We start from the raw sequence: 19,725 nt of genomic DNA, 5'->3' as shown, positions 1-19,725 counted from the left end.
ACTGTTTTAATACTTTCATAACGATTTGTAGACGTATTATAGGCCCTAACAAATAAACAACTTTCAGGAGATGACGGTATAGTATTGAGAAAAATGAGCATTTCCCGTATTTATGGTAGAGGCATGAAGACGGGGACTCATCTCAACAAAGTACATACGTGTTAAATTCTTCTGCAATTTTGACCGGATCGTTTTGGGATACCAGCTCATCATCAACATATAAATTACATTTATCATAACATAGAAATAGAATATTACGACCTCCACCTTATCACAACCTGTACCTGATTTTAATACTTGAAGGACAAGTTCATTTTCATACACGTGGATTGAGTGCATGCAGCAATATTAGCAGAACACATCGGTGACAATTATTGAGGAAATTCAAACAATAATTCGTTCAAAAGTTATGAATGTTTTAAATGTTTCTGCGCAATCACTGCTGGATGAGAAGACTACTACAGTTGATGTCACATGCGTATAGAACGATATAAGGAAAATATAAAGAGAATTTCACAATTCTTTTGATAAAAAAAAAAAAGAATTACACATTCCCTCGACTTGTCACTGACGTTCGTTAGGGTAATATTTTCATTCCCCCCCCCCAGCCTTCTGATAGAGGCAAGTCAAGTGTTCTTTTGTTATGCAAGAAAAGTGAAAATTTATTGAATTTTCTTTTCATTTTCTTTATATTCTAACGTGTGATGTCACGAGCTGTAGCAATCTTCTCATCCAGCGATGGCGGCACGGAAACTTCAAAAATTCATAACTTTTGGACGAATGGTCCGATTTTCCTCGTGACTTTCATTGATGTGCTCTCAATATTGCTGCATAAGAAGGTTACACAAACTTGTCCTTTTAATCTCCACCATCTAAATTACCACAAATTTTACCACAATCTTCACCATCTTTACCACAATCTCCTCGTCTTGCAACAACCTCCACCTTCTTGCTACAAGGCACAACCTCCACCTTCTTACCACACCTACAACCTCCACCACTTGCCACCTTCATCTTAATTACCAGAAGGCACAACCTCCACCATGCACTTACCACAACCTCCATCACCATCTACCACAAGGCAGAACCTCTTCATCTTACCACAGCCTCCACCTTCTTACCACAGTTCCTCAAAACACAGTCTACCCTTCTAAACACAACCCTCCTCAGCGCCATCTTACTATCGTCTCGAGTAGGAGTCACGAGTAGAATTGGCATTGAACACAATATCAATCCGTCAGATCTGTCATCTCATCCTCGTAAATATGGCCAATGATGCACAGGATCCTAGGATTGGATGCACGAGTTTAAGTTTGGAACTGTTTAAACCCACAAGCACAGCGAGTGGGTTTTTAGACTGTTCCAAAGTTAACCCTAATGGGGCCGGGCTTTTTTGGCTATGCTCAGACCGGGGGGGTTTGGGGGGATGGATTCCGCCCCCCCCCCCCCCCAACCCTCTGAGATCTCGGCCATCGGTGGTGCGATCGCGATGAAATTTTGCATGCGTGAGACCCGCGTCATAATCTACAAGATTGTGTCATAAGATTTTTGAAACAATCAATTTCTAATTTTAATTAATTAATTATGCAAATTAAGCTCAAGGTGATATTTTGGCCTAATTAAAAGCATTGAGAGTCTAATTTTTGATCTGTAAATCTGTTTTAGCATATTCAACAAGTGTACATCACAAAAACTTCCAAAACTCATTTCAATTCTTATGTATTTTATTGTTTTCAGAATTTCTTATGTATTTCTTTGTTTTTCAACTTTTTTTTTCATTGGAAATTGTCACTGACCACTTTTCTACCATAATTAGCACAAAAATTAATCAATGAAAGTGATTAATTGTAAAAATAATCAAGTTTTTATGCCTTTCATGACAGAGCACTGTTTTCCATAGGAAATGTACACAAAATCACAAAATTGTGTCCGTTTTGGGGCGACATTCCGTTACAAAAATGGGCGTGGCTTCGCAAAAGTATGCGCGGACGTTGCAAATTTGGTCTCAAAAGTTGCGCGAGACTTGAACGAAGAAAGTCAAGAAGCCTCGCGACGAGGCCTTCTCGCGTTACAGAATTATAGCGCGAAACGTCGAGGGGGGGGGGGCGGATTCCGCGCCCCCCCCCCCCCCGGCCCTTTTAGGGTTAAACGAGAGCATCCAATTCTCACTGATCATAGGCCTGTGCATCATTGTGTTATAAAATGGGCCCGTAAATTCATGAAATAGGCCCTACAACCATTTTCCTAATCATGCGCCCGGTACACAGGGCCTATACAAGACTTGAGCCATGCGTTCGGATTTTACCGGACGCATGGCTCAGTGTGGATCAGTAAAAATCAATGCATGACAATTGGCCAATCAGATTGCAGAGATTCTAAAGCCTATTTTATAATCATGATATACATAGATTATTCCAAAGGTTCGTCAATCTGAAAGTAAAATGAGATTGATTCATTCCGAATAGGCCTACTACTAATGTAGTATTCCGAAGTTTCGTCAATCCGAAAACGAAACAAAAACTTGCACATTCGCACCTTCTTTACGGATCACCGCAGCACTCAAATCATTACACGGGTAAAATTTAAAGGTCATTTAAATCAACCAACCAGTGCTAGTAGAACAATACAAAAAAAAAAGTGAAGGAAATAATGAATGACAACTCAAATGTTTTTATGATTTTCTAAAACAGCGATGGGCCTATTCGACAAAATATAACAATAACCTGTGTCTCATTAATTTTATAATCCGTCAAGTTCGCATGAAATGTTCCTGAAATGCAGGGATCAGAATCCTGATAGGCGTAATTGTTAAATTTGATTGAATTGATGTGGTTTATTGACTGAAAATAGCAGCCCAGTAAGAGTCTTAAATACTAGGCCTATTTAGTTTAGAATAAAAACGTGAAAAACACAATACTCGATGGGCTATTTACAATTTACAAAATGTAGGGCCTACATGAAATTGCCTATATATAACATACAGACATCCGTCGAAACCAACAACAATAGAAGTGAAAATAACAATCGGTATCATTGCCATGTGACTGCATCAACAACACTGCAAAGACTCCAACTCTCCCGTTTTCGACGGGAAATCTCCCGCCACTATCGCAAAATCTCCCGCCACTATCGCAAAATCTCCCGTTCTCCCGCTTGCGATTTAATTTCTCCCGCTCTGGCTGCATGACTGCATAATTATATAGGCCTATATTATGATATGAAATGAAGTTTTATGAAGCCAAATGTATGCTTTGAATCATTGACTTATTACTTACTTAGTGCCATTGTAAAATTTTGAAAACTAAAGCAGAGACTCCAACCCCAAGCACCCTCTGATCTAGAGATTCTCCCGCCCGAAACCCCCAGCAAACGGGAGACTCCAAGTTGATGTGTGCGAAGCGCGAAGTTCCTAGGGTTCTAGATGTTCTCTGGTGCTATCTAAGGCTTATTTTTCAACATACGATGCAGGGGCCGCGGAAGCGGGGGGGCTGCAGCCCCCCCCCCCCCCCCCCCACACACACACTTTTGGTTCGTCAAAAAAAAAAAAAAAAAAAAAAAAAAAAACGAAACGAAAAAATCACAACACTCATGAATTTCAATTCCCAAAGATTCCGCCCTTAGATTCATCCCGTCTAAGGGGGGGGGGGGGGGGGGGGGTTGTTGACCTTGCCACCCCCCCCCCCCCCCGGTCCCGCAGCCCCCCCCCCCCCCCCCCCCAACACTGAAAAACGTTCCGCGGCCCCTGCGATAGCAATAAGTAAGAAATCCTTTCCACCGGGAGACACAGAGCCAGGGCGGTAGAAATCAAATCTCAAACGGGAGAACGGGAGATTTTGCAAAAATGGGCTTTCGGCGGGAGATCTCCCGTCGAAAACGGGAAAGTTGGAGTCTCTGCTAAAGCTTGAGATACCCGGTAGCACAAGAGAGTATCTAGAACCGTAACCCTGGACCCCGGCTGCAAATGAAGAGATTGTATGGTAGGGGTTTTAGGTGGGAGAATCTCCGGATTAGGGGTTGGAGTCCACCTCCCTGCTCTGACACATTGCTTATTAGGGCAATGGATAGGCCTATCTTGGTATGAGCACACAGGAAAAGTTTGCACAGAAACAAAATGGAAGTCCAAGAAAGTGAATATATGACCTATAAACAACTTTATTTTTTTTTTCCAAACCATCAAGTAAATTATTAGAACCTATTGTGTCATCGAGGAAATTAATGGCATAGGCCTATTGGTGGGAACCAGAAGACATACACAAATGATATTCATCAAATCATTTTTAGATATTTTCACCTGTAAAAGAAATAGCATGGATTAGCCAGAAACATGCACTTCTGCAAAATCCATTGTCAAACATTAAGCTCATTTTCTCATGTATGCATGGATGAAAAGCAACTGTTTGATTGAAAGCAATGGCTCAAACGCCAAAGCTCTAAAATATATTGTGAGGGAAGGCTGTTAGTCAATACACGTGTAGTTAGTTTCAAACAGGGAGGTGGAAGCACATGCTCTGTACACACATTGTACGCGACAAGCGCACTACGTATCTCGAGTTAAAATTGCGCGCGGGCGGGGATCGGATCGAGTGAGCATGCACGTGTTGTACGTAACATCCAAGAAGAATGTGCATGTAATATTTTGGACATCTCAGATGACAGTCGTTTAGTGTGCCTGCACTGATCTCTACCAAATACATGTAGGCCTACTTTCATGCTGAACGGTGTTAAAGTCGACCGATATTGCCATTGTCTTGCTCTTGGCCGTGGGTGAGTATATCTAGTCAAGGCTAATCCGGACCGAACTGCGACAGCCGCCACACGTAGTGCCTTGCGGCGCGGTCTCCGGGGCTATTAAATCCGGACCGTGATCGGCTGCGCTGCTGCCGCCGCGGCCATGCGCCGCGTGCCGGTACACTCACGGTAGATTCCAGAATTTGTCTTAGATACTGTTAGTAATACATTGTGATCTAGATGATTCTTTAAAAGCACAGAAAATTTGAACTCTGGTAGATTCCGTGTGGTATCTTCTCTTCAACACAACCTAAATATTCATTTGAAATGTGATTGCTATGGTATGCTATTTTGACAGCATGATGTCAGTCTTTTACCAGGTATCTATATCATAATTAGAGTTTGAATTCCTCAACAGATTGATTCAAGAATGCTGATGGAGAAGCAGTGCCTGTTTGTCATCTCTGTGCTGTTTGTGGTGGAAAGAAGTCTAACGACATCCACCGAGCCAGAGAAAACGGTGGAGTACTACACTGAGCGATGTCTCGATGGGGTTAAACACAAGGAGAAACCAGGTCCTGAAAGTGAACTCTTCAGTCAGGTATATGCTCGTTACATATCATGTGACATTTCATCATCTTTACTCTTTTTTTTTACTTACAGTATGGGTGTCAAATTGAGTCATTAGCAGAAGGCCATTTATAATTTGCATGCAAAACCATGATGTTCCTTGCCATCTCGCTTTAAATTCATTGAAAAATGCCTATGAATGCACTCTATGAAAATCCCATCTTGTTTTGGGGCTTTTCTTTTTCTTTCTTTCTTTTTGAATCTGCCAAATAGCATGACTAGACTATCTTTGTACTTCTGAGGCCCAGTTCAGCAGACAGGTATTGTCAGTTGATTTATCACCAGTCTATGATTTCTTGTGCTATTGGGTCTTCAAAGTGATCTTATGGAGAGAAATATAGGCAGGGACTATCTTTGAAAATCAAAAAGAGTTTTACCTCAAAGACTGTAGTGAAAGTGTAATGTGCTGTAATATATGATGCACAGGATAGAGTGCGTTAGTGTAGGCGTAGCGCACTCGAGGGTATTTACAATTGTGAAACATGCACGAGGCGAAGCCGAGTGCATGTTGCACTACATTGTAAATACCCGAGAGTGAGCTGCGTCTCCACTAACGCCACGAAATAATCCTGTGCATCATTTGTTTTATAAAATGGGTTGAAAACTAACAGCATTTTCATGTACCTTTGTGGGTCAATAGTCCAGTCAGCTACATGTAGCACTCGCTCGAGAGAGTCGAGTCAAGCACGTCGTACTCGGAAATCCCGCACATGTAAGTACTGTACGTATAAGAGTACTGTATACGTACGCCACATAATATGTTATGCACACAAGAAAGGCCGGCCGGCATACGCAGCCCGAACTAGAAGTTGTTTACAGGTATTGACAGCGCGTATAGTAGCGCGCGATGCACTTGTAACAACTGATTGAGTGCGCACTGGTACTGCAGTGCAATGGTACTAAAGTAATCAAAGCCCACGTGACTCATTTCAGCGCTTCCTATTGGCTACGTTCTTGAACCCATTTTATAATGTGTTTTATTGTGATTTAGAAACATTCTTTGAGAAATGCCGTGAATAAAGCTTGATTTAAAGTACTTGTAACTTTTGTTTGAACACCAATCTTATAAAAGATTTGGCCAACCTAAGTACCCCCCCCCCAAAAAAAAAAAAGAAAGAAAGAAAGAAAGAAAATGCCTTGTTTAAACAGTGCAAGAGCTTTTGCATTTTTTACATGATTGGCTTGCAATTATTTTGCAGCTTTAGAACACAATCCACTGTGTTCTGCCATGAAGATAGCAAGCATGAATTACACTGTACTTATCTATGAGCTGTACATAGCTGTACAAATGTTGAAAAAGTTACGAAAAAAAAAAAGGAGAAATCTAATTATACCCTGTTCACCCATTGAGGACGAGTCCCGAGTATACTCGGGCAGGGGTCTATGGGAAACACGTGTTGTAGCAAAATCAGCCCGTCCTCGACGGGTTGCAGGTCAACCTCTGCATTGTGTTTGTACAGGAAATGCATGTAATAAAAGTGGGTTAGAAAAGGTTAGCACACCTTATTTGGCATCCTGTCCTCTGTAAATTTATGTACCAGTTACATTTTGTTTTATTACCAGGATAGTTAACTGACAAACATTTACCCTGGTGGTTATTTAAAATGTATCTGTTGTTGGATCTTTTTTATGGCTACTAGTCGCGACACTCGGCTCATCCTCTTACAACGTTAACCCTTCAACCAGTGGAAATCAAAGACTGTCAGATCCTCCTTCCATTTTTGTTCTTGTTTTTTTTTTTTTTTTCTATCGTACCTAAATTATCACAGCAGGGTAATTTGAACTAGGGTAAATGTTTTGCATACATATTTGTTTATGAATGAACGAGTCTTTATTGCCTTCTCCGTATTTTATGGCCTATCCTTCAATTCTAAAGTAAAGATAGAGTTTAAAGGGACTGTACAGTACTGGTTGAGGTGGGGATTCATGTTTTGAACATTCCTAAGTGGGATGAAATATGAAAGAGCATGTAATTTTAAGAAGGATTCAACATTTATTTGATGAAAATTGGGGCCCAATTTTCAATTATAATAAAAAAAATTTCAACTTCTTCTTGAAAATGCAACCATCAGTTTTTTACCAAACTTTGTCGGTATTATTGTGAGGGTGATAGATTATAAACTTGAACAAATGGGCACCATGCCCTGCTGGCGGGTCCCCCAAGGGGCCTGGAACTCCAGTATTAGAGAATCTGTACAAAATCTCCATCTGTAAAACCAGAAATGATAGAGGTGAGATGCTAAACAACATAATTAAGTGCATTTGTAAGTGTGCTTAAATAAGTTTGTTCATGCCAAATCAAGAGGTGCCCTTTATTGTTGCTCAAGGGGGTGGACCCCACCCAAGTGAGGGCCTATTTTCACATTTTCATGAACATTCTTGAAAACACTGGTCAAATTTGTCACCAAACTAGGCAAATATTACAGCTAGCAGGGTTCCCACAGTCATGGAAAATCCTGGAAAAATTTGTGGTCATGGAAAGTCAGGGAAAAGTCAGGGAATTTGGAAAATTTGTGAAAAGTCATGGAATTGCATTTACCTCTTGGCTATGGCAGCTTTCGAGTTTGTCGTGTCACGCAACTCTCATACTCTGTGATCATACTCTGCTATTATAATTGGTGTTCATGATTTCCATTTTTCCCAGTTTTATGACATCCCAAATTTTACATAGGCATACATGTAACTCCCGGGATTATACCAATGATAATACATCTACATGTCATGAGTAAGATAGTGGGTGGAACGAATAGCTGTTGGGAGGTGAAGGCCATCATAAAGTGTCTGATTTTGGAAACCGTGCCAGAAAGGAAGTCATGGAAAGCAGCAATTTAGTCATGGAAAAGTCATCGAATTCTGTTTTCAAATTTCTGTGGGAACCCTGAGCTAGGATGATAGTATATTTGTACAAATGGGCACCATGCCTCACATGAGGCCTCAAGGGGGCCCCAGGACCCCACCTTCGAAAACTTTTCATAAAAATTTCTATAAAACCAGATAGGCGCAGGGTAAATTGATTAGTGAATGTACTTTCAAATTTGTGTATGCCAGATCTAGGGATGGCCCCCTCAGGACCAGGACTGAAGTGGGGACCACTTTTCCTATTTTGATCTTCTTTTAGAAAACCTGCAGTCAGATTTTCTACATTGGGGAACTACATTGTACTTTGCAGGTACCAGTATTATATTGCCAGTGTGATAGAACACACAGTGACCCCTGGAGGCCCCCAAAGCTCCCCAAGTTTATGATATATAGGTAATAATATGAACACTTGTAATGCGCCGGTATCCATCATGAAAAGATGCTCATGGCGCAAGAAAGAGAGGCAGAGAGAAAAAAAAAACAGTGAAAAGGAGGTATGAGAAAAGGAATAAAGGAAATGTTTACGAAAAAGCTTGTCTAAATAACCAAGTTTTAAGTGAGCTCTTAAACTCACTTAGAGAGGACAGATTGCGAATGTTGTGTGGGAGTCTATTCCATAGGAATGGGCCAGCATGCAGAAATGATCGATCACCCCAAGCATTGTGAGTTTGTGGTACGGCAAGTAGAGATGAGTTTGAAGACCTAAGGCGCCTAGAAGGATTGTAAGGGGCAATCAAATTACAGTTGTAGTGAGGAGCAGTTCCATTTAATGAATGAAAAACAAATAGCAGTAACTTGAACATGAGTCGATAATGAATGGGGAGCCAGTGTAGAAGGTGAACTTGCAATACTTGGGCGAGTGCTAGATCAGTTGGGTATCTTGTTTTCAGAAAGGATAATGATATGACGATATTAGCTCCATTTGTTGCTTTAACATTGTTCATGTGTGTGTAAATAGCCTCTATCTTGAATCTATGGTGAAATACATTGTACTTGTACACTGTGTGTATGAATCTGTCCAGTGAGATATCAGTGGGGTGTAGGTAGTGAGACTTTGTATCTTGTCTGAAGGTGACTCTGTACCATTGGAACAACGTGAACATTGCAACTGTACCCTTAAAGATGTTAAAATTGACCTTGTGGTAGTAACATAAATTTAACTACATGATTTTCCATTCACAAAATGAGAGTGAGTACAATGTATCAGCAAAGCCTTCATTTAAAGTCCTTGAGCCTGCATCTTGGTGGAAAGCAATGAATAATATCTTGTGGAATTAAAGTGATGGTACACTTTTGGTTTAGATTAAGGGCTGTAGGTTTCCAACATTTATGTGCGTGTGTGTTTGTGAGATAATGAGAAATCTCTTATGAAATATACAAGAATATGCAATTGTTAGAGGAATCCACAGTTTATTTGATGAAAATTGGTCTTGAAATGGCAGAGATATCTAAACATTTTAAGAGATCCTAATAAGATGCGACAGGCCACAAGTTTTATTAGGATCACATTGTTTTACCTTGTTTTTTGATATCTTAGTCATGCTGAACAAAACTAATTTTCATCAAATAAACTTTCAGTTCCCCTTAGAATTGTATACTATTTAACATTTCATAGAGTGGTTTCTAAATATCTCACAAAACATTAAACACTGCATCCTCACCTCAACCAATACTATACACTGTACCATCCCTTTAACTTGTCCTACCTCCAGTGCTTGCCTTGGAGGGACAGATCCTGCTGTACAGACGAGACCACAGAGGGACTGCACGTTAGTCCAACGTGGCACAACTTTGACTGGAACCACTGCGAACAGCAACTCTCTTCAGACTGTGAGAAGTGGATGACCCAGGACCTGTGCTTCTATGAGTGCTCGCCAAATGTTGGGCCATGGCTTGTACCAGTAAGCAGAAACAGAAAGGTTGGGGGGGGGGGGTGCACAATCTAACAAGATATGTTCTGTTTAACAGTTTGTACAGCAGTGATGGTTTAAGTAAACTTAAGAATTACAGTCTTTTTTTTATACTAAGGATAATTTATGATACAGTATTTTAAGCTGTGCTGCATCCTATGACCAGGTTTCAACATTAGCCATGACCCACAGCAACCAAATTTGTAGAAGGGCTCCCTTTTGGTGACCTTGTTGGGTAGCTAGAATGTAAAATTGATTTATAGGTTTTCTTTTATTTTGGGCCAACATAATTTCAAATTCAATGATTTTAGTGACCCAAACAGGCCAACAGTGTAAAAAGGCTAGTGTCAAGCTCTGCTGTCAACTGTTTGAAAAAAAAAGAGAAATATTAAATATAAGATTTTAGATATTTTTTTTTTCTGTGTGTGTGTGCTTTGATTCGATTGCTTTGAGTAACCAAACAGATTTAGTTCGCTCTGATCAATTTGTCTAACAATTTTACAATCCAAACAAAATTTGGTGATGGGGCATGTGTTACGTGAGGATTATTGTAAAATACAGTCAGAAGTTCCAGAACACAGTGCGAAGCAATAACTGCCACACAAGTGAAGTCCAGTTCAACCAGTATTTATGGCCTGTAGAAATAGAAAATGAAGACACGCTTGACAGTAGAGGATATATGGAAGCTTGTTATTTCCCAGTATGATCAGGGCTGGAGTGGGGATGTACTGTATAAAGTCCCTGCCAGGTGACTAGATTACTTGCGGAACAAGAACCTAGAGGCATGATTACAAGGATGTTAATTCCATCATTGTGAATATATGACTTGGCAACTTTACACACAAATAAAGGGAAAGAATTAATTGTAAATGTGGGAAGGGGAAAATTGTAGCACCATTATATGGTCTGGGCACCATCCCTTCGACACAATGAAGTGTGGTGGTCTAGAGTTGCGTATATCTTGTAGCGCGTAAAAACTCAAAGGAAGACATGAAGGGGATAGCGAGTGTGTCAGTGGGGATTACCCACTTTTCCCAACAAACCACTGAGGGTGTTTTTTCAGAGTTACAAGAATAATGTTAGGAGATGGGAAAAAAGTATACAGCTTACTGTCTTACAGTTAGGTACACAGGTTTCTTTTGAAAAGATGAACCCTTGCTTCTTCAAAGTGTAAATGTGTATCATCAGAGCATGGCAGATTATTTGGGCATGGATCACAAAGGAAACCCACTCTGCCTTGAGAGAAAAAAACATGGAAAAAAAATCAAAACTTTATTTAACTGCAGACACAATATTTCACCCTTTTCTAATCCAGCACAACATCAGCATCAGGAATGAACGTTTTGCCGGTGTGCCCCTTTGTCAGAGCGAATGCAACATTTGGTTTGAGGCATGCCGCTATGACTTCACCTGCAAAGCGAACTGGGCCAAAGGATGGGACTGGTCTACAGGTGTGGAGTGTTTAATAATCGTGTAGCCCTGCTGCAACCAGTTTCTTGAGAGTTTAAAGTACAGTAGACTCTTAATTGATTAAACAAACTCCCAGAGACCAGTGATAACACTTTGTTACATGTAAAAACAAAACAAAACAAAACAAAATAGAATAAATATCAGGATTTGAAAATCAATTGATGCTCAGTACCATCTCTGTGATGTAGAATCTAAGCTCACCTTACATTTGCCTTGTGCTTAGGATTACATATTATTTGTTTGATTTGGGGGGTTTTGTTTTGTTTTGTTTTTTGTTTTTGTTCTTTGTATTATTGGTGAATGAATAAATTTTTGCATGCAGGGTTGTGTAAATAATTTTTACAATGATTGTATTTGGGTGCATATATGATGAGAAATTTTCTTGATTGGAGAATGAAAAGTTCTTATTTTATAGTATAGAGCAAATGGGGTAAGCTTACTTGTGACATCACAGAATTGCCAATTTTTGTATATTGATCACACCTTCAAAAGATCATAATTTTCTCAGTTTTCATCAGAATTGTTCAGACTTTGACTGTCCCGTTGCTTTCATTTTTATGCTTCTATTCCTACAAACTAATTTTCAGGGGGAATTTCCCCTTTAAACTTGCAGTCATGAAAAATGAGTTTCCCATAGTAAGAGTTTGTAATATCTATTCTTCTGAGTCCACTGTATGTTACCATAAACAATTGTTTGTTTCTTTTCCATACTGTGAAATCAAGCAAAAAGCTGCCTCCGCCAAAAAAGGTGTCTGAGGCACTGTCTTTTACCTTTCTTTTCATCCCAGATCTTGTTTTACACTTCAAGCTTGTCAAATCAAGTGCAATTAATCTTCAAAGCAAGCTCTGAGTTTTTACCACATTATACAGACCTGAATATGAGATTGACTTGTGTGCTGTAAATGGACCAAATGATGTTATACAAATAGTGAATGGTCACGAGTGCAATGGTACAAGATTTCGCACTCAGTGAAAGATGAAGCGCACTATTCAACTCGGCGAATAATGCGCTTCATCTTTCACCGAGTGCGAAATCTTGTTCCATTGCACGAGTAAAGACCATACACTATTTGTTTTATACAACACCTCGAACATCAACAGATTTGGTACTCACAGATTCTTGAATTTAGCACAGAAATGGCAACCATTTTCTTTGATAGACGAATGAGTAGCCGCACAGTTGCAGTCACCGTGTACGTAGTCGTATGTACGTGAACGAAGTTGTTTTCACAGAAATGAGTGACAAAAGTACGCGCTTGTTAGCGCGCTTCAAATTGTTGAGTGTGCGCGGCAAATGTTTGTTTATTGTGACATCAGAGCCGTGCGATGGAACAAAAACTCCCGAGACAATCTTGAGTTAAACATGGGAGTCAATGGAAATGGGTGACGTCAGCCATGCGCTATCCATTTTTGCTCAAACGAATTGCATGGCTGACAGCCAGAGCGTGCAATGGAACTTTTCACTAAAATGTCATGTGTGGGCAATCGGCCAATCGGATAGCTACATTCTAAGTAGGTGTTGTATAGAATTTCCTATGGACTTGAAACTAAAGCATGCAAGTCCTGTCCATAACATGTACAGTAGTGCCAAGGTGTCTCTCAGTCATACTTTAAGGGGAAAGCATGCTTTCAGCAATGTCATTCACCTGTAAATTGAAGTGAAATCATATTTTATTTCTGGTTTTTTGGTTTTCTTTCATGTATATTGTGTGTCCCAGGGCAAAATGTGTGTCCAGCAGACAGCCAGTGTCGGACGTTTGAGGCCGTGTATGGGAATGCAACCAACATGTGTGAAAAAATCTGGAACAGGTCCTTCAAGGTTGTGCCAGACACCGAGTCTTGCATGGTGCTGTGGTTTAACAGCGACAGGCCAAACCCAAATGAACAGGTGGGTTTTGGGGTATATCTTCCTGGCTTTCCTGACAAAATTTACTCTCTATGCTGCCTTTAATAGTTATAGTAATGATAATAATAATGATAATAGAGGACATTTATATTGACCACCTCTACTGCGCATTACCTACTGCGCGTTGAAAACTGATAATCAAAACATGCAAAATTCAAATGTGCATGCAGGGAGAATTATTCAAAAGATGAGTTTTTAATGTATGTAGACGAACAGATTATAAAGCACCTTTGTGTCAAGTGAGATCCTGATGTGAACGTATACTGTAAAACGAGGAATGTTTGCGTGCATTTAATTTCGCGAATTTTTCGAGAGCCAGATTTTGTGAAATTAAAATGCATGCTAGAGATCTTGTCTACATTATATGCATTGAATGTTCGGGGCAACTCGCGAAAATTTCATGCTGCGTATAAGGCCATCAGCTCCCATTCGCGAAAATTTCATGCCGCAAAAATATCGTGCTTAACAGTAGGCCTACATGTACGTGCAAGTGTGTCAAGAGTTTGTTTCTCATTTACTCTTCCAGGTTGCACTGAGACGAGCAGAGGAGCTAGTGATGAATGGAGGCAGCTTCCTGTTCAGTAGGCTGCATGTTGTGGGCTTCATCAGCTTTGTGACAACTTTGTGTCTTTTGTGGCAGCAACATTGATGTCAGAGATGTGGTATGTTATGTCATGCCACAGCTGTCTTGCCATTAGTGTGTGTGTAATTGAGTGCAGCTAAATCATAATTAAAATGTGCTGCATTTTGTTAACTACAAAGGGATTTAGCTTGATGCTCTAAATGAGAGTAAACTGCATTGTCATCAAGCACAATCAGAGAACACACCATGTTAATTCTTAATGTCCCACATTCACGCATCCGACTCTAGTCAACAGCGTGCCAACTTCACATATTCTGCTCACACGCACAAACCCGCCCAAACCGATTGATAAATTGCCAAATGCCACAGTACGATGAAAGTGGTCCTTGCGCTTCTGTTCCTCTTCCATATAGCTTCCATTTTATGTAGTGATTGACTATCAAGCGATGTTCTCTACTGGATTTGCGTGTAAATTGTAAGTTTTTGCTACTGTTTAGTGTGCAGAAGTCATGCCCTTTCAGTAATGTAGCTACTGGTCATTTCAAAGAAAAACAATCATACATTTGTCATACAGTTTACATCCAGAGCAAAGCTTGGCATTTTCTCTACAACTTTGCTCACTATATGCCTGGATTAACATAAATCTATAGCAGTTACATGGACTTGAAAAACAGAATGCTTTCTCAAAGCATGACTACGTTGGCGTCTCGGAGTAATGTGGCACACTGGGTTTTCACCATGGCATATAAAGAGTTAAAAAGAGCAAAAAGGGCCAGTTTTTTTGAACTTCAGACTTCATGTGTGATGTGGCACACAGTAATTGGGGTAATACTGCATTTTATAGTGCCATCTTGCGTTCTTAAAGTTTACAGTTACACACTGCTCTCATGGTGGCCAAATTGTACCGATTGACAGTAACAATCTGAAAGCCAGTTCCTTCTTGCTATGAAGTGTTTACAGTAATTACAGAAATTATGATAATAGATTCTGTGTATTTTTTCCCAACAAAATGTTACAATTCTGGACAGTACAGAAAGTTTTAAGAGACCATACATCTTGTAATAATCCACAAAGTGGACCCATGATTTCTCATTTTCATGTTTGGACTGAACATACTGCATAGTGCAGTGGTACTGATGCTGCAGCTGATGAGCTGCACCTGCATGCACTAACTGGACATCAATGCTTTGTTGGCTGTGCTATCTTATTGGACTCTTCAGTGATTTTCAGCAGTGGAATGCTTTAGTGTTTGCTTAAATGTGTCTTTCAAGTAATTAATGGCCACTTAGACAAACCAGAATGTCAATTACGTCATCAACAGAGGCATCAGCTACCAATTATTTTTCTTCATAAATCGTCTAGATTATTGAGACAGGCTTTAATGGAATGTTTTTCACTTTTTTTTTACACACACACACACACACACACAAACAAAAATTATAGATAGAAAACAATGCATTTGGCATATCCTAATTCACACAGGTGTACACATTTTACAATATGCAAATTCATGTAAATTTGTTCTCTTGTTGATTTATCCAGAGGAACCAGTGTGAATTTATATACAGTGCACTCCCGTTACAACGAACACGGTTATAACGAAATTTCATTATAACGAAGTAAAACTTCTGGTCCCAAAATTATTGCCATTAAAGTCTATGGTACAAAATTTGTTTAAAACGAACACGTTTATAGCGAAATTTTCGTTATAACGAAGTCTTTTCCGAGCGCCATTGACAAAGAAAAACAAAAGAAATGTGCTCCGTTATAACGAACTGAGAATCGCGTTCGAAAATACGTTGCGGAACAAACATTTATAGCGTCTCTGCATGGGCGAATGCGACACATCACTGTGTGTTCGCTTGGTGTGTCACGCACAGTTTCCGAGGGGAACTTGCGTTATTGTAATACAATAATCTGAAATTGAATAACTATTTGTTTTATTGTTCACATAGCTTTCCAGTGTATGATGAGTATTCAACAAACAGAATATCATATATGCGTGACTTCCTTGTTTTTATTGCAACTGATTGACAAATTGCCCTACATCGACGTAAATAAGCACTGAATTGATCAGTGTTTTAGTAGTAGCCATGATAAAAAATCATGGGCGTACATACTCGAGCAGGATTCGAACCTACGACCTCCTGATCACCGGACAGGCGTCATCTCCACTAGACCACCGAGCTTTCGCCCGACAGCAAGTGTTGGTTCTAATCCTTATAGCATGCAGCGGGTACTGCTTTGTTATTCAAATTTAAGAAATTCTTCCGTCGAGATGTTTTCATTGCAACTGATTGACATCAACTGCCATCATGTCAATCAGTTGCAATGAAAACATCTCGACGGAAGAATTTCTTAAATTTGAATAACAAAGCAGTACCCGCTGCATGCTATAAGGATTAGAACCAACACTTGCTGTCGGGCGAAAGCTCGGTGGTCTAGTGGAGATGACGCCTGTCCGGTGATCAGGAGGTCGTAGGTTCGAATCCTGCTCGAGTATGTACGCCCATGATTTTTTATCATGGCTACTACTAAAACACTGATCAATTCAGTGCTTATTTACGTCGATGTAGGGCAATTTGTCAATCAGTTGCAATGAAAACATCTCGACGGAAGAATTTCTTAAATTTGAATTCCTTGTTTTTGTTATTTGTTGTATTTGTTTGGTTATAACAAAATTTCGTTATAACGAAAGAAAACTGCCGGTCCCGAGCATTTCGTTATAACGGGAGTGCACTGTAGTATATTAGTAGTATGTGGTCTTCAATGCACTGTACTAGATTACATACATGAAAAATGAATGTGTAGTAGCCCAAGTGCTGTTACATATAATTCACAGAGGCCGAGGTAAAATACAATTGAGGGATATTATTTATTTGGAGTGTATATTGGCTAGAATAATATTTGAAAAGAACTTCTACCATTCATCATTGTAAAATGTGTATTTTATAACATTCAGGTATTTCAAAACAGCATTTAGGATATCAGTGGATTAAACCGTTGGCGCAATGCCCGTCTGCATTACAAAATGCCACAAATAAGCCATATCCACTGCTTAATATGTTTGTTCAGGGAAGAAAAAAAAAGTATATCAAACTCCTAGCAGTTGTGAACAAGATGACTTCTAACCATTTGTTTAAAATTGGATTTCCTGTGCAAGGACCAAAAAGTTAAGATCATGACTATGAACTATAGCAAAAGCGATGAATGTCACATATAGTACCAGGTCAACATTCAAAATCACAAATCTTATAATAACACTGCACGCTGGCACTGGTCTGACAGTCCAGGACCAGTGAAAATCACCGTCGGACCAGTAACTTTTTCAGGAATGGACCAGTAAAAAGTTAAAAAACTGGGGATCAGACAGACAGGTTTGACCAGTAAAAAAAAAAAAAAAAAAATGGGTTAGTATGCACCCCATTGTAAGTACACTCATTACTATAATGTATATATCTCACATATAAATATGTATGCATATATATGTGTTTTGTTTTCATTTGGGAGGGATATGAAGTGAAGCACTGACACTGTAAGTTTCACTGTAAGTTTCACCTATATTTCAATTTTGAACTCTGCTGGGTTTGTTTGCGAAAAGAATTCATTTTTATCCAGGTTATGCATCCAATACCTCTTTTCAGGTATTCATGGTTGAACTATTCACATCTGCATATTGCAGATTTGACCAAATGGCTTATATTCATACATTTTGGGTGTGGTGACATGGAGGTGCAAAACTGGGCCATCCTTCTTTTATTTTTCTTCTTTTATTTTTGACAGTACAACTACACATGTTCCAGTAAAGTTTGGTGATCACGTGTAGAATCATGTTTTGTATCTTATTTTGTATCTTACATAAACATCATTAACTTATGTTCTTAAATTCTGCAAAAAGGTTGCAGAAAATTGAAATGGACAAAAGGTATATTTTTTTTTTGTGTGTTCTTTTTTATGCCTCCGTCCGAAGGGGGCCGGAGGCATTATTTGTGAAAGAAATTATCTATTTTTTACAGAATGTGTGTTAGATAATCAAATCTTAATTTGATAATGCATGCTTCCAATTTTAGTAATTTTCAATAATATTGTAGATTTGCAATCATATGATATGTGTTGTTTCTAGCAGAGGTGAATTAATCAAAGATTCTGCAGGGTGCAAATTGATTGCTCAACCGCATTTGTGGTTTGATATGATACATTTTAAGTTAAGAAAAAGGTTTTTATACAAAGTTTACTTACATTTTGTTCTGATAGATATGGAAATGATGGGGCTTGTGCTGAAAGGGTGGGTTGGGTGTTAATGGGAACACCACCCTTCGTCCAAAGCTCCCCCGGTTTTGCCGAAAGGGTGCGTTGGGAGCGTTGGATCGAGTCGCGTTGACTGGAACCCCACCCTTCGTCCAAAGCCCCTCCGGTTTTGCCGAAAGGGTGCGTTGGTACTTGTTCTCATGTAATATTAAAAGACGAGTTTTGAATTTATATTTAACCTTCAAACAACCATTTCAAAGAGGCTATCGTCCGGATCCAATATTTAGTTCGTCCAATGTTCATTTGGTCCAATATCCATTTGGTCTAATATCCGTCTCTGTTTTACATTACAGGGCATGGATCATGTGGATAATCAGTGGCTTATCTATAGTCCAGCTGGCCTGGCACCATGGGGGAGGGGCGAGGGACCCTAAACTTTACCCTAATCTTATTTCATGTGTATAAACATATTTTTTTTCTCCCTCAATGAAGGGTCAGAGGGTAGACCGTAGTCGTAGAAAAAGGCCCCCCCCAAAAAAAAAAAATAATAAAATAAAATAATAATAATAATAACCCAGTTGGTCATAATTTATAGACGAAACAGTGATTGGACCAAATGGTACCTGATTAGACCAGGAGGCTGGCTATTAGACCAAATGACAATAAGATCAATAATTATTAGACTAAATACTATAATGATGATAGACAGACTAAGGCTAGACCTACTTGGCAATGGACCAAAATTAATGATGTGTACACCAAATTTATATTGGACAAATTTGGTTTTATTTTAGACCTTTGATGATTAGACGAAATTGAATTAGAACAACTCATAATAGACCAAATCGGTATTTGATGATATAAATTGGTGTTAGACCTAAAATAGACCAAATGGCTATTATTAGACAAATTGACTGTAGACCAAATAGTAGTTAAACCAAATAACAATTAGACCAAACAGTAATTGGACGAAATGATGACCAGACCAACTGGTTATTAGACCAACTGATATTAAACAGTCTATTAGACCAACTGGCTGTAGACCAAGTGGTAATACAGTGTAAACCGATCCGGACGATTCTGTAATGTTTTACATTACAGGGCATGGATCATGTGGATAATCAGTGGCTTATCTATAGTCCAGCTGGCCTGGCACCATGGGGGAGGGGCGAGGGACTCTAAACTTTACCCTTATCTTATTTCATGTGTATGAACATATTTTTTTTCTCCCTCAATGAAGGGTCAGAGGGTAGTCCGTAGTCGTAGAAAAAGCCCCCCCCCCCCAAAAAAAAAAAAATGATAATAAAATAATAATAATAATAATAACCCAGTTGGTCATAATTTATAGACGAAACAATGATTGGACCAAATGGTACCTGATTAGACCAGGA

General features: G+C 39.3%; 1 protein-coding gene across 1 annotated transcript; it reads left to right on the top strand.

The window, feature by feature from the left end:
• The first annotated feature begins 5,158 nt into the window (after positions 1-5,158).
• On the top strand, positions 5,159-14,152 carry LOC140235396 (folate receptor gamma-like). The gene is made up of 5 exons (XM_072315423.1): positions 5,159-5,329; positions 9,930-10,118; positions 11,443-11,578; positions 13,316-13,485; positions 14,030-14,152. The coding sequence occupies exons 1-5, from the start codon at positions 5,159-5,161 to the stop codon at positions 14,150-14,152; spliced, it is 789 nt and encodes a 262-aa protein (XP_072171524.1).
• Positions 14,153-19,725: the final 5,573 nt, after the last annotated feature.

The sequence above is a fragment of the Diadema setosum genome, chromosome 11, assembly GCF_964275005.1.
Source record: "Diadema setosum chromosome 11, eeDiaSeto1, whole genome shotgun sequence".
Classification (NCBI taxonomy): Eukaryota; Metazoa; Echinodermata; class Echinoidea; order Diadematoida; family Diadematidae; genus Diadema; species Diadema setosum.
The sequence above is the reverse complement of the archived record's forward strand: the minus strand, read 5'-3'. Positions and strand labels throughout refer to the sequence as shown.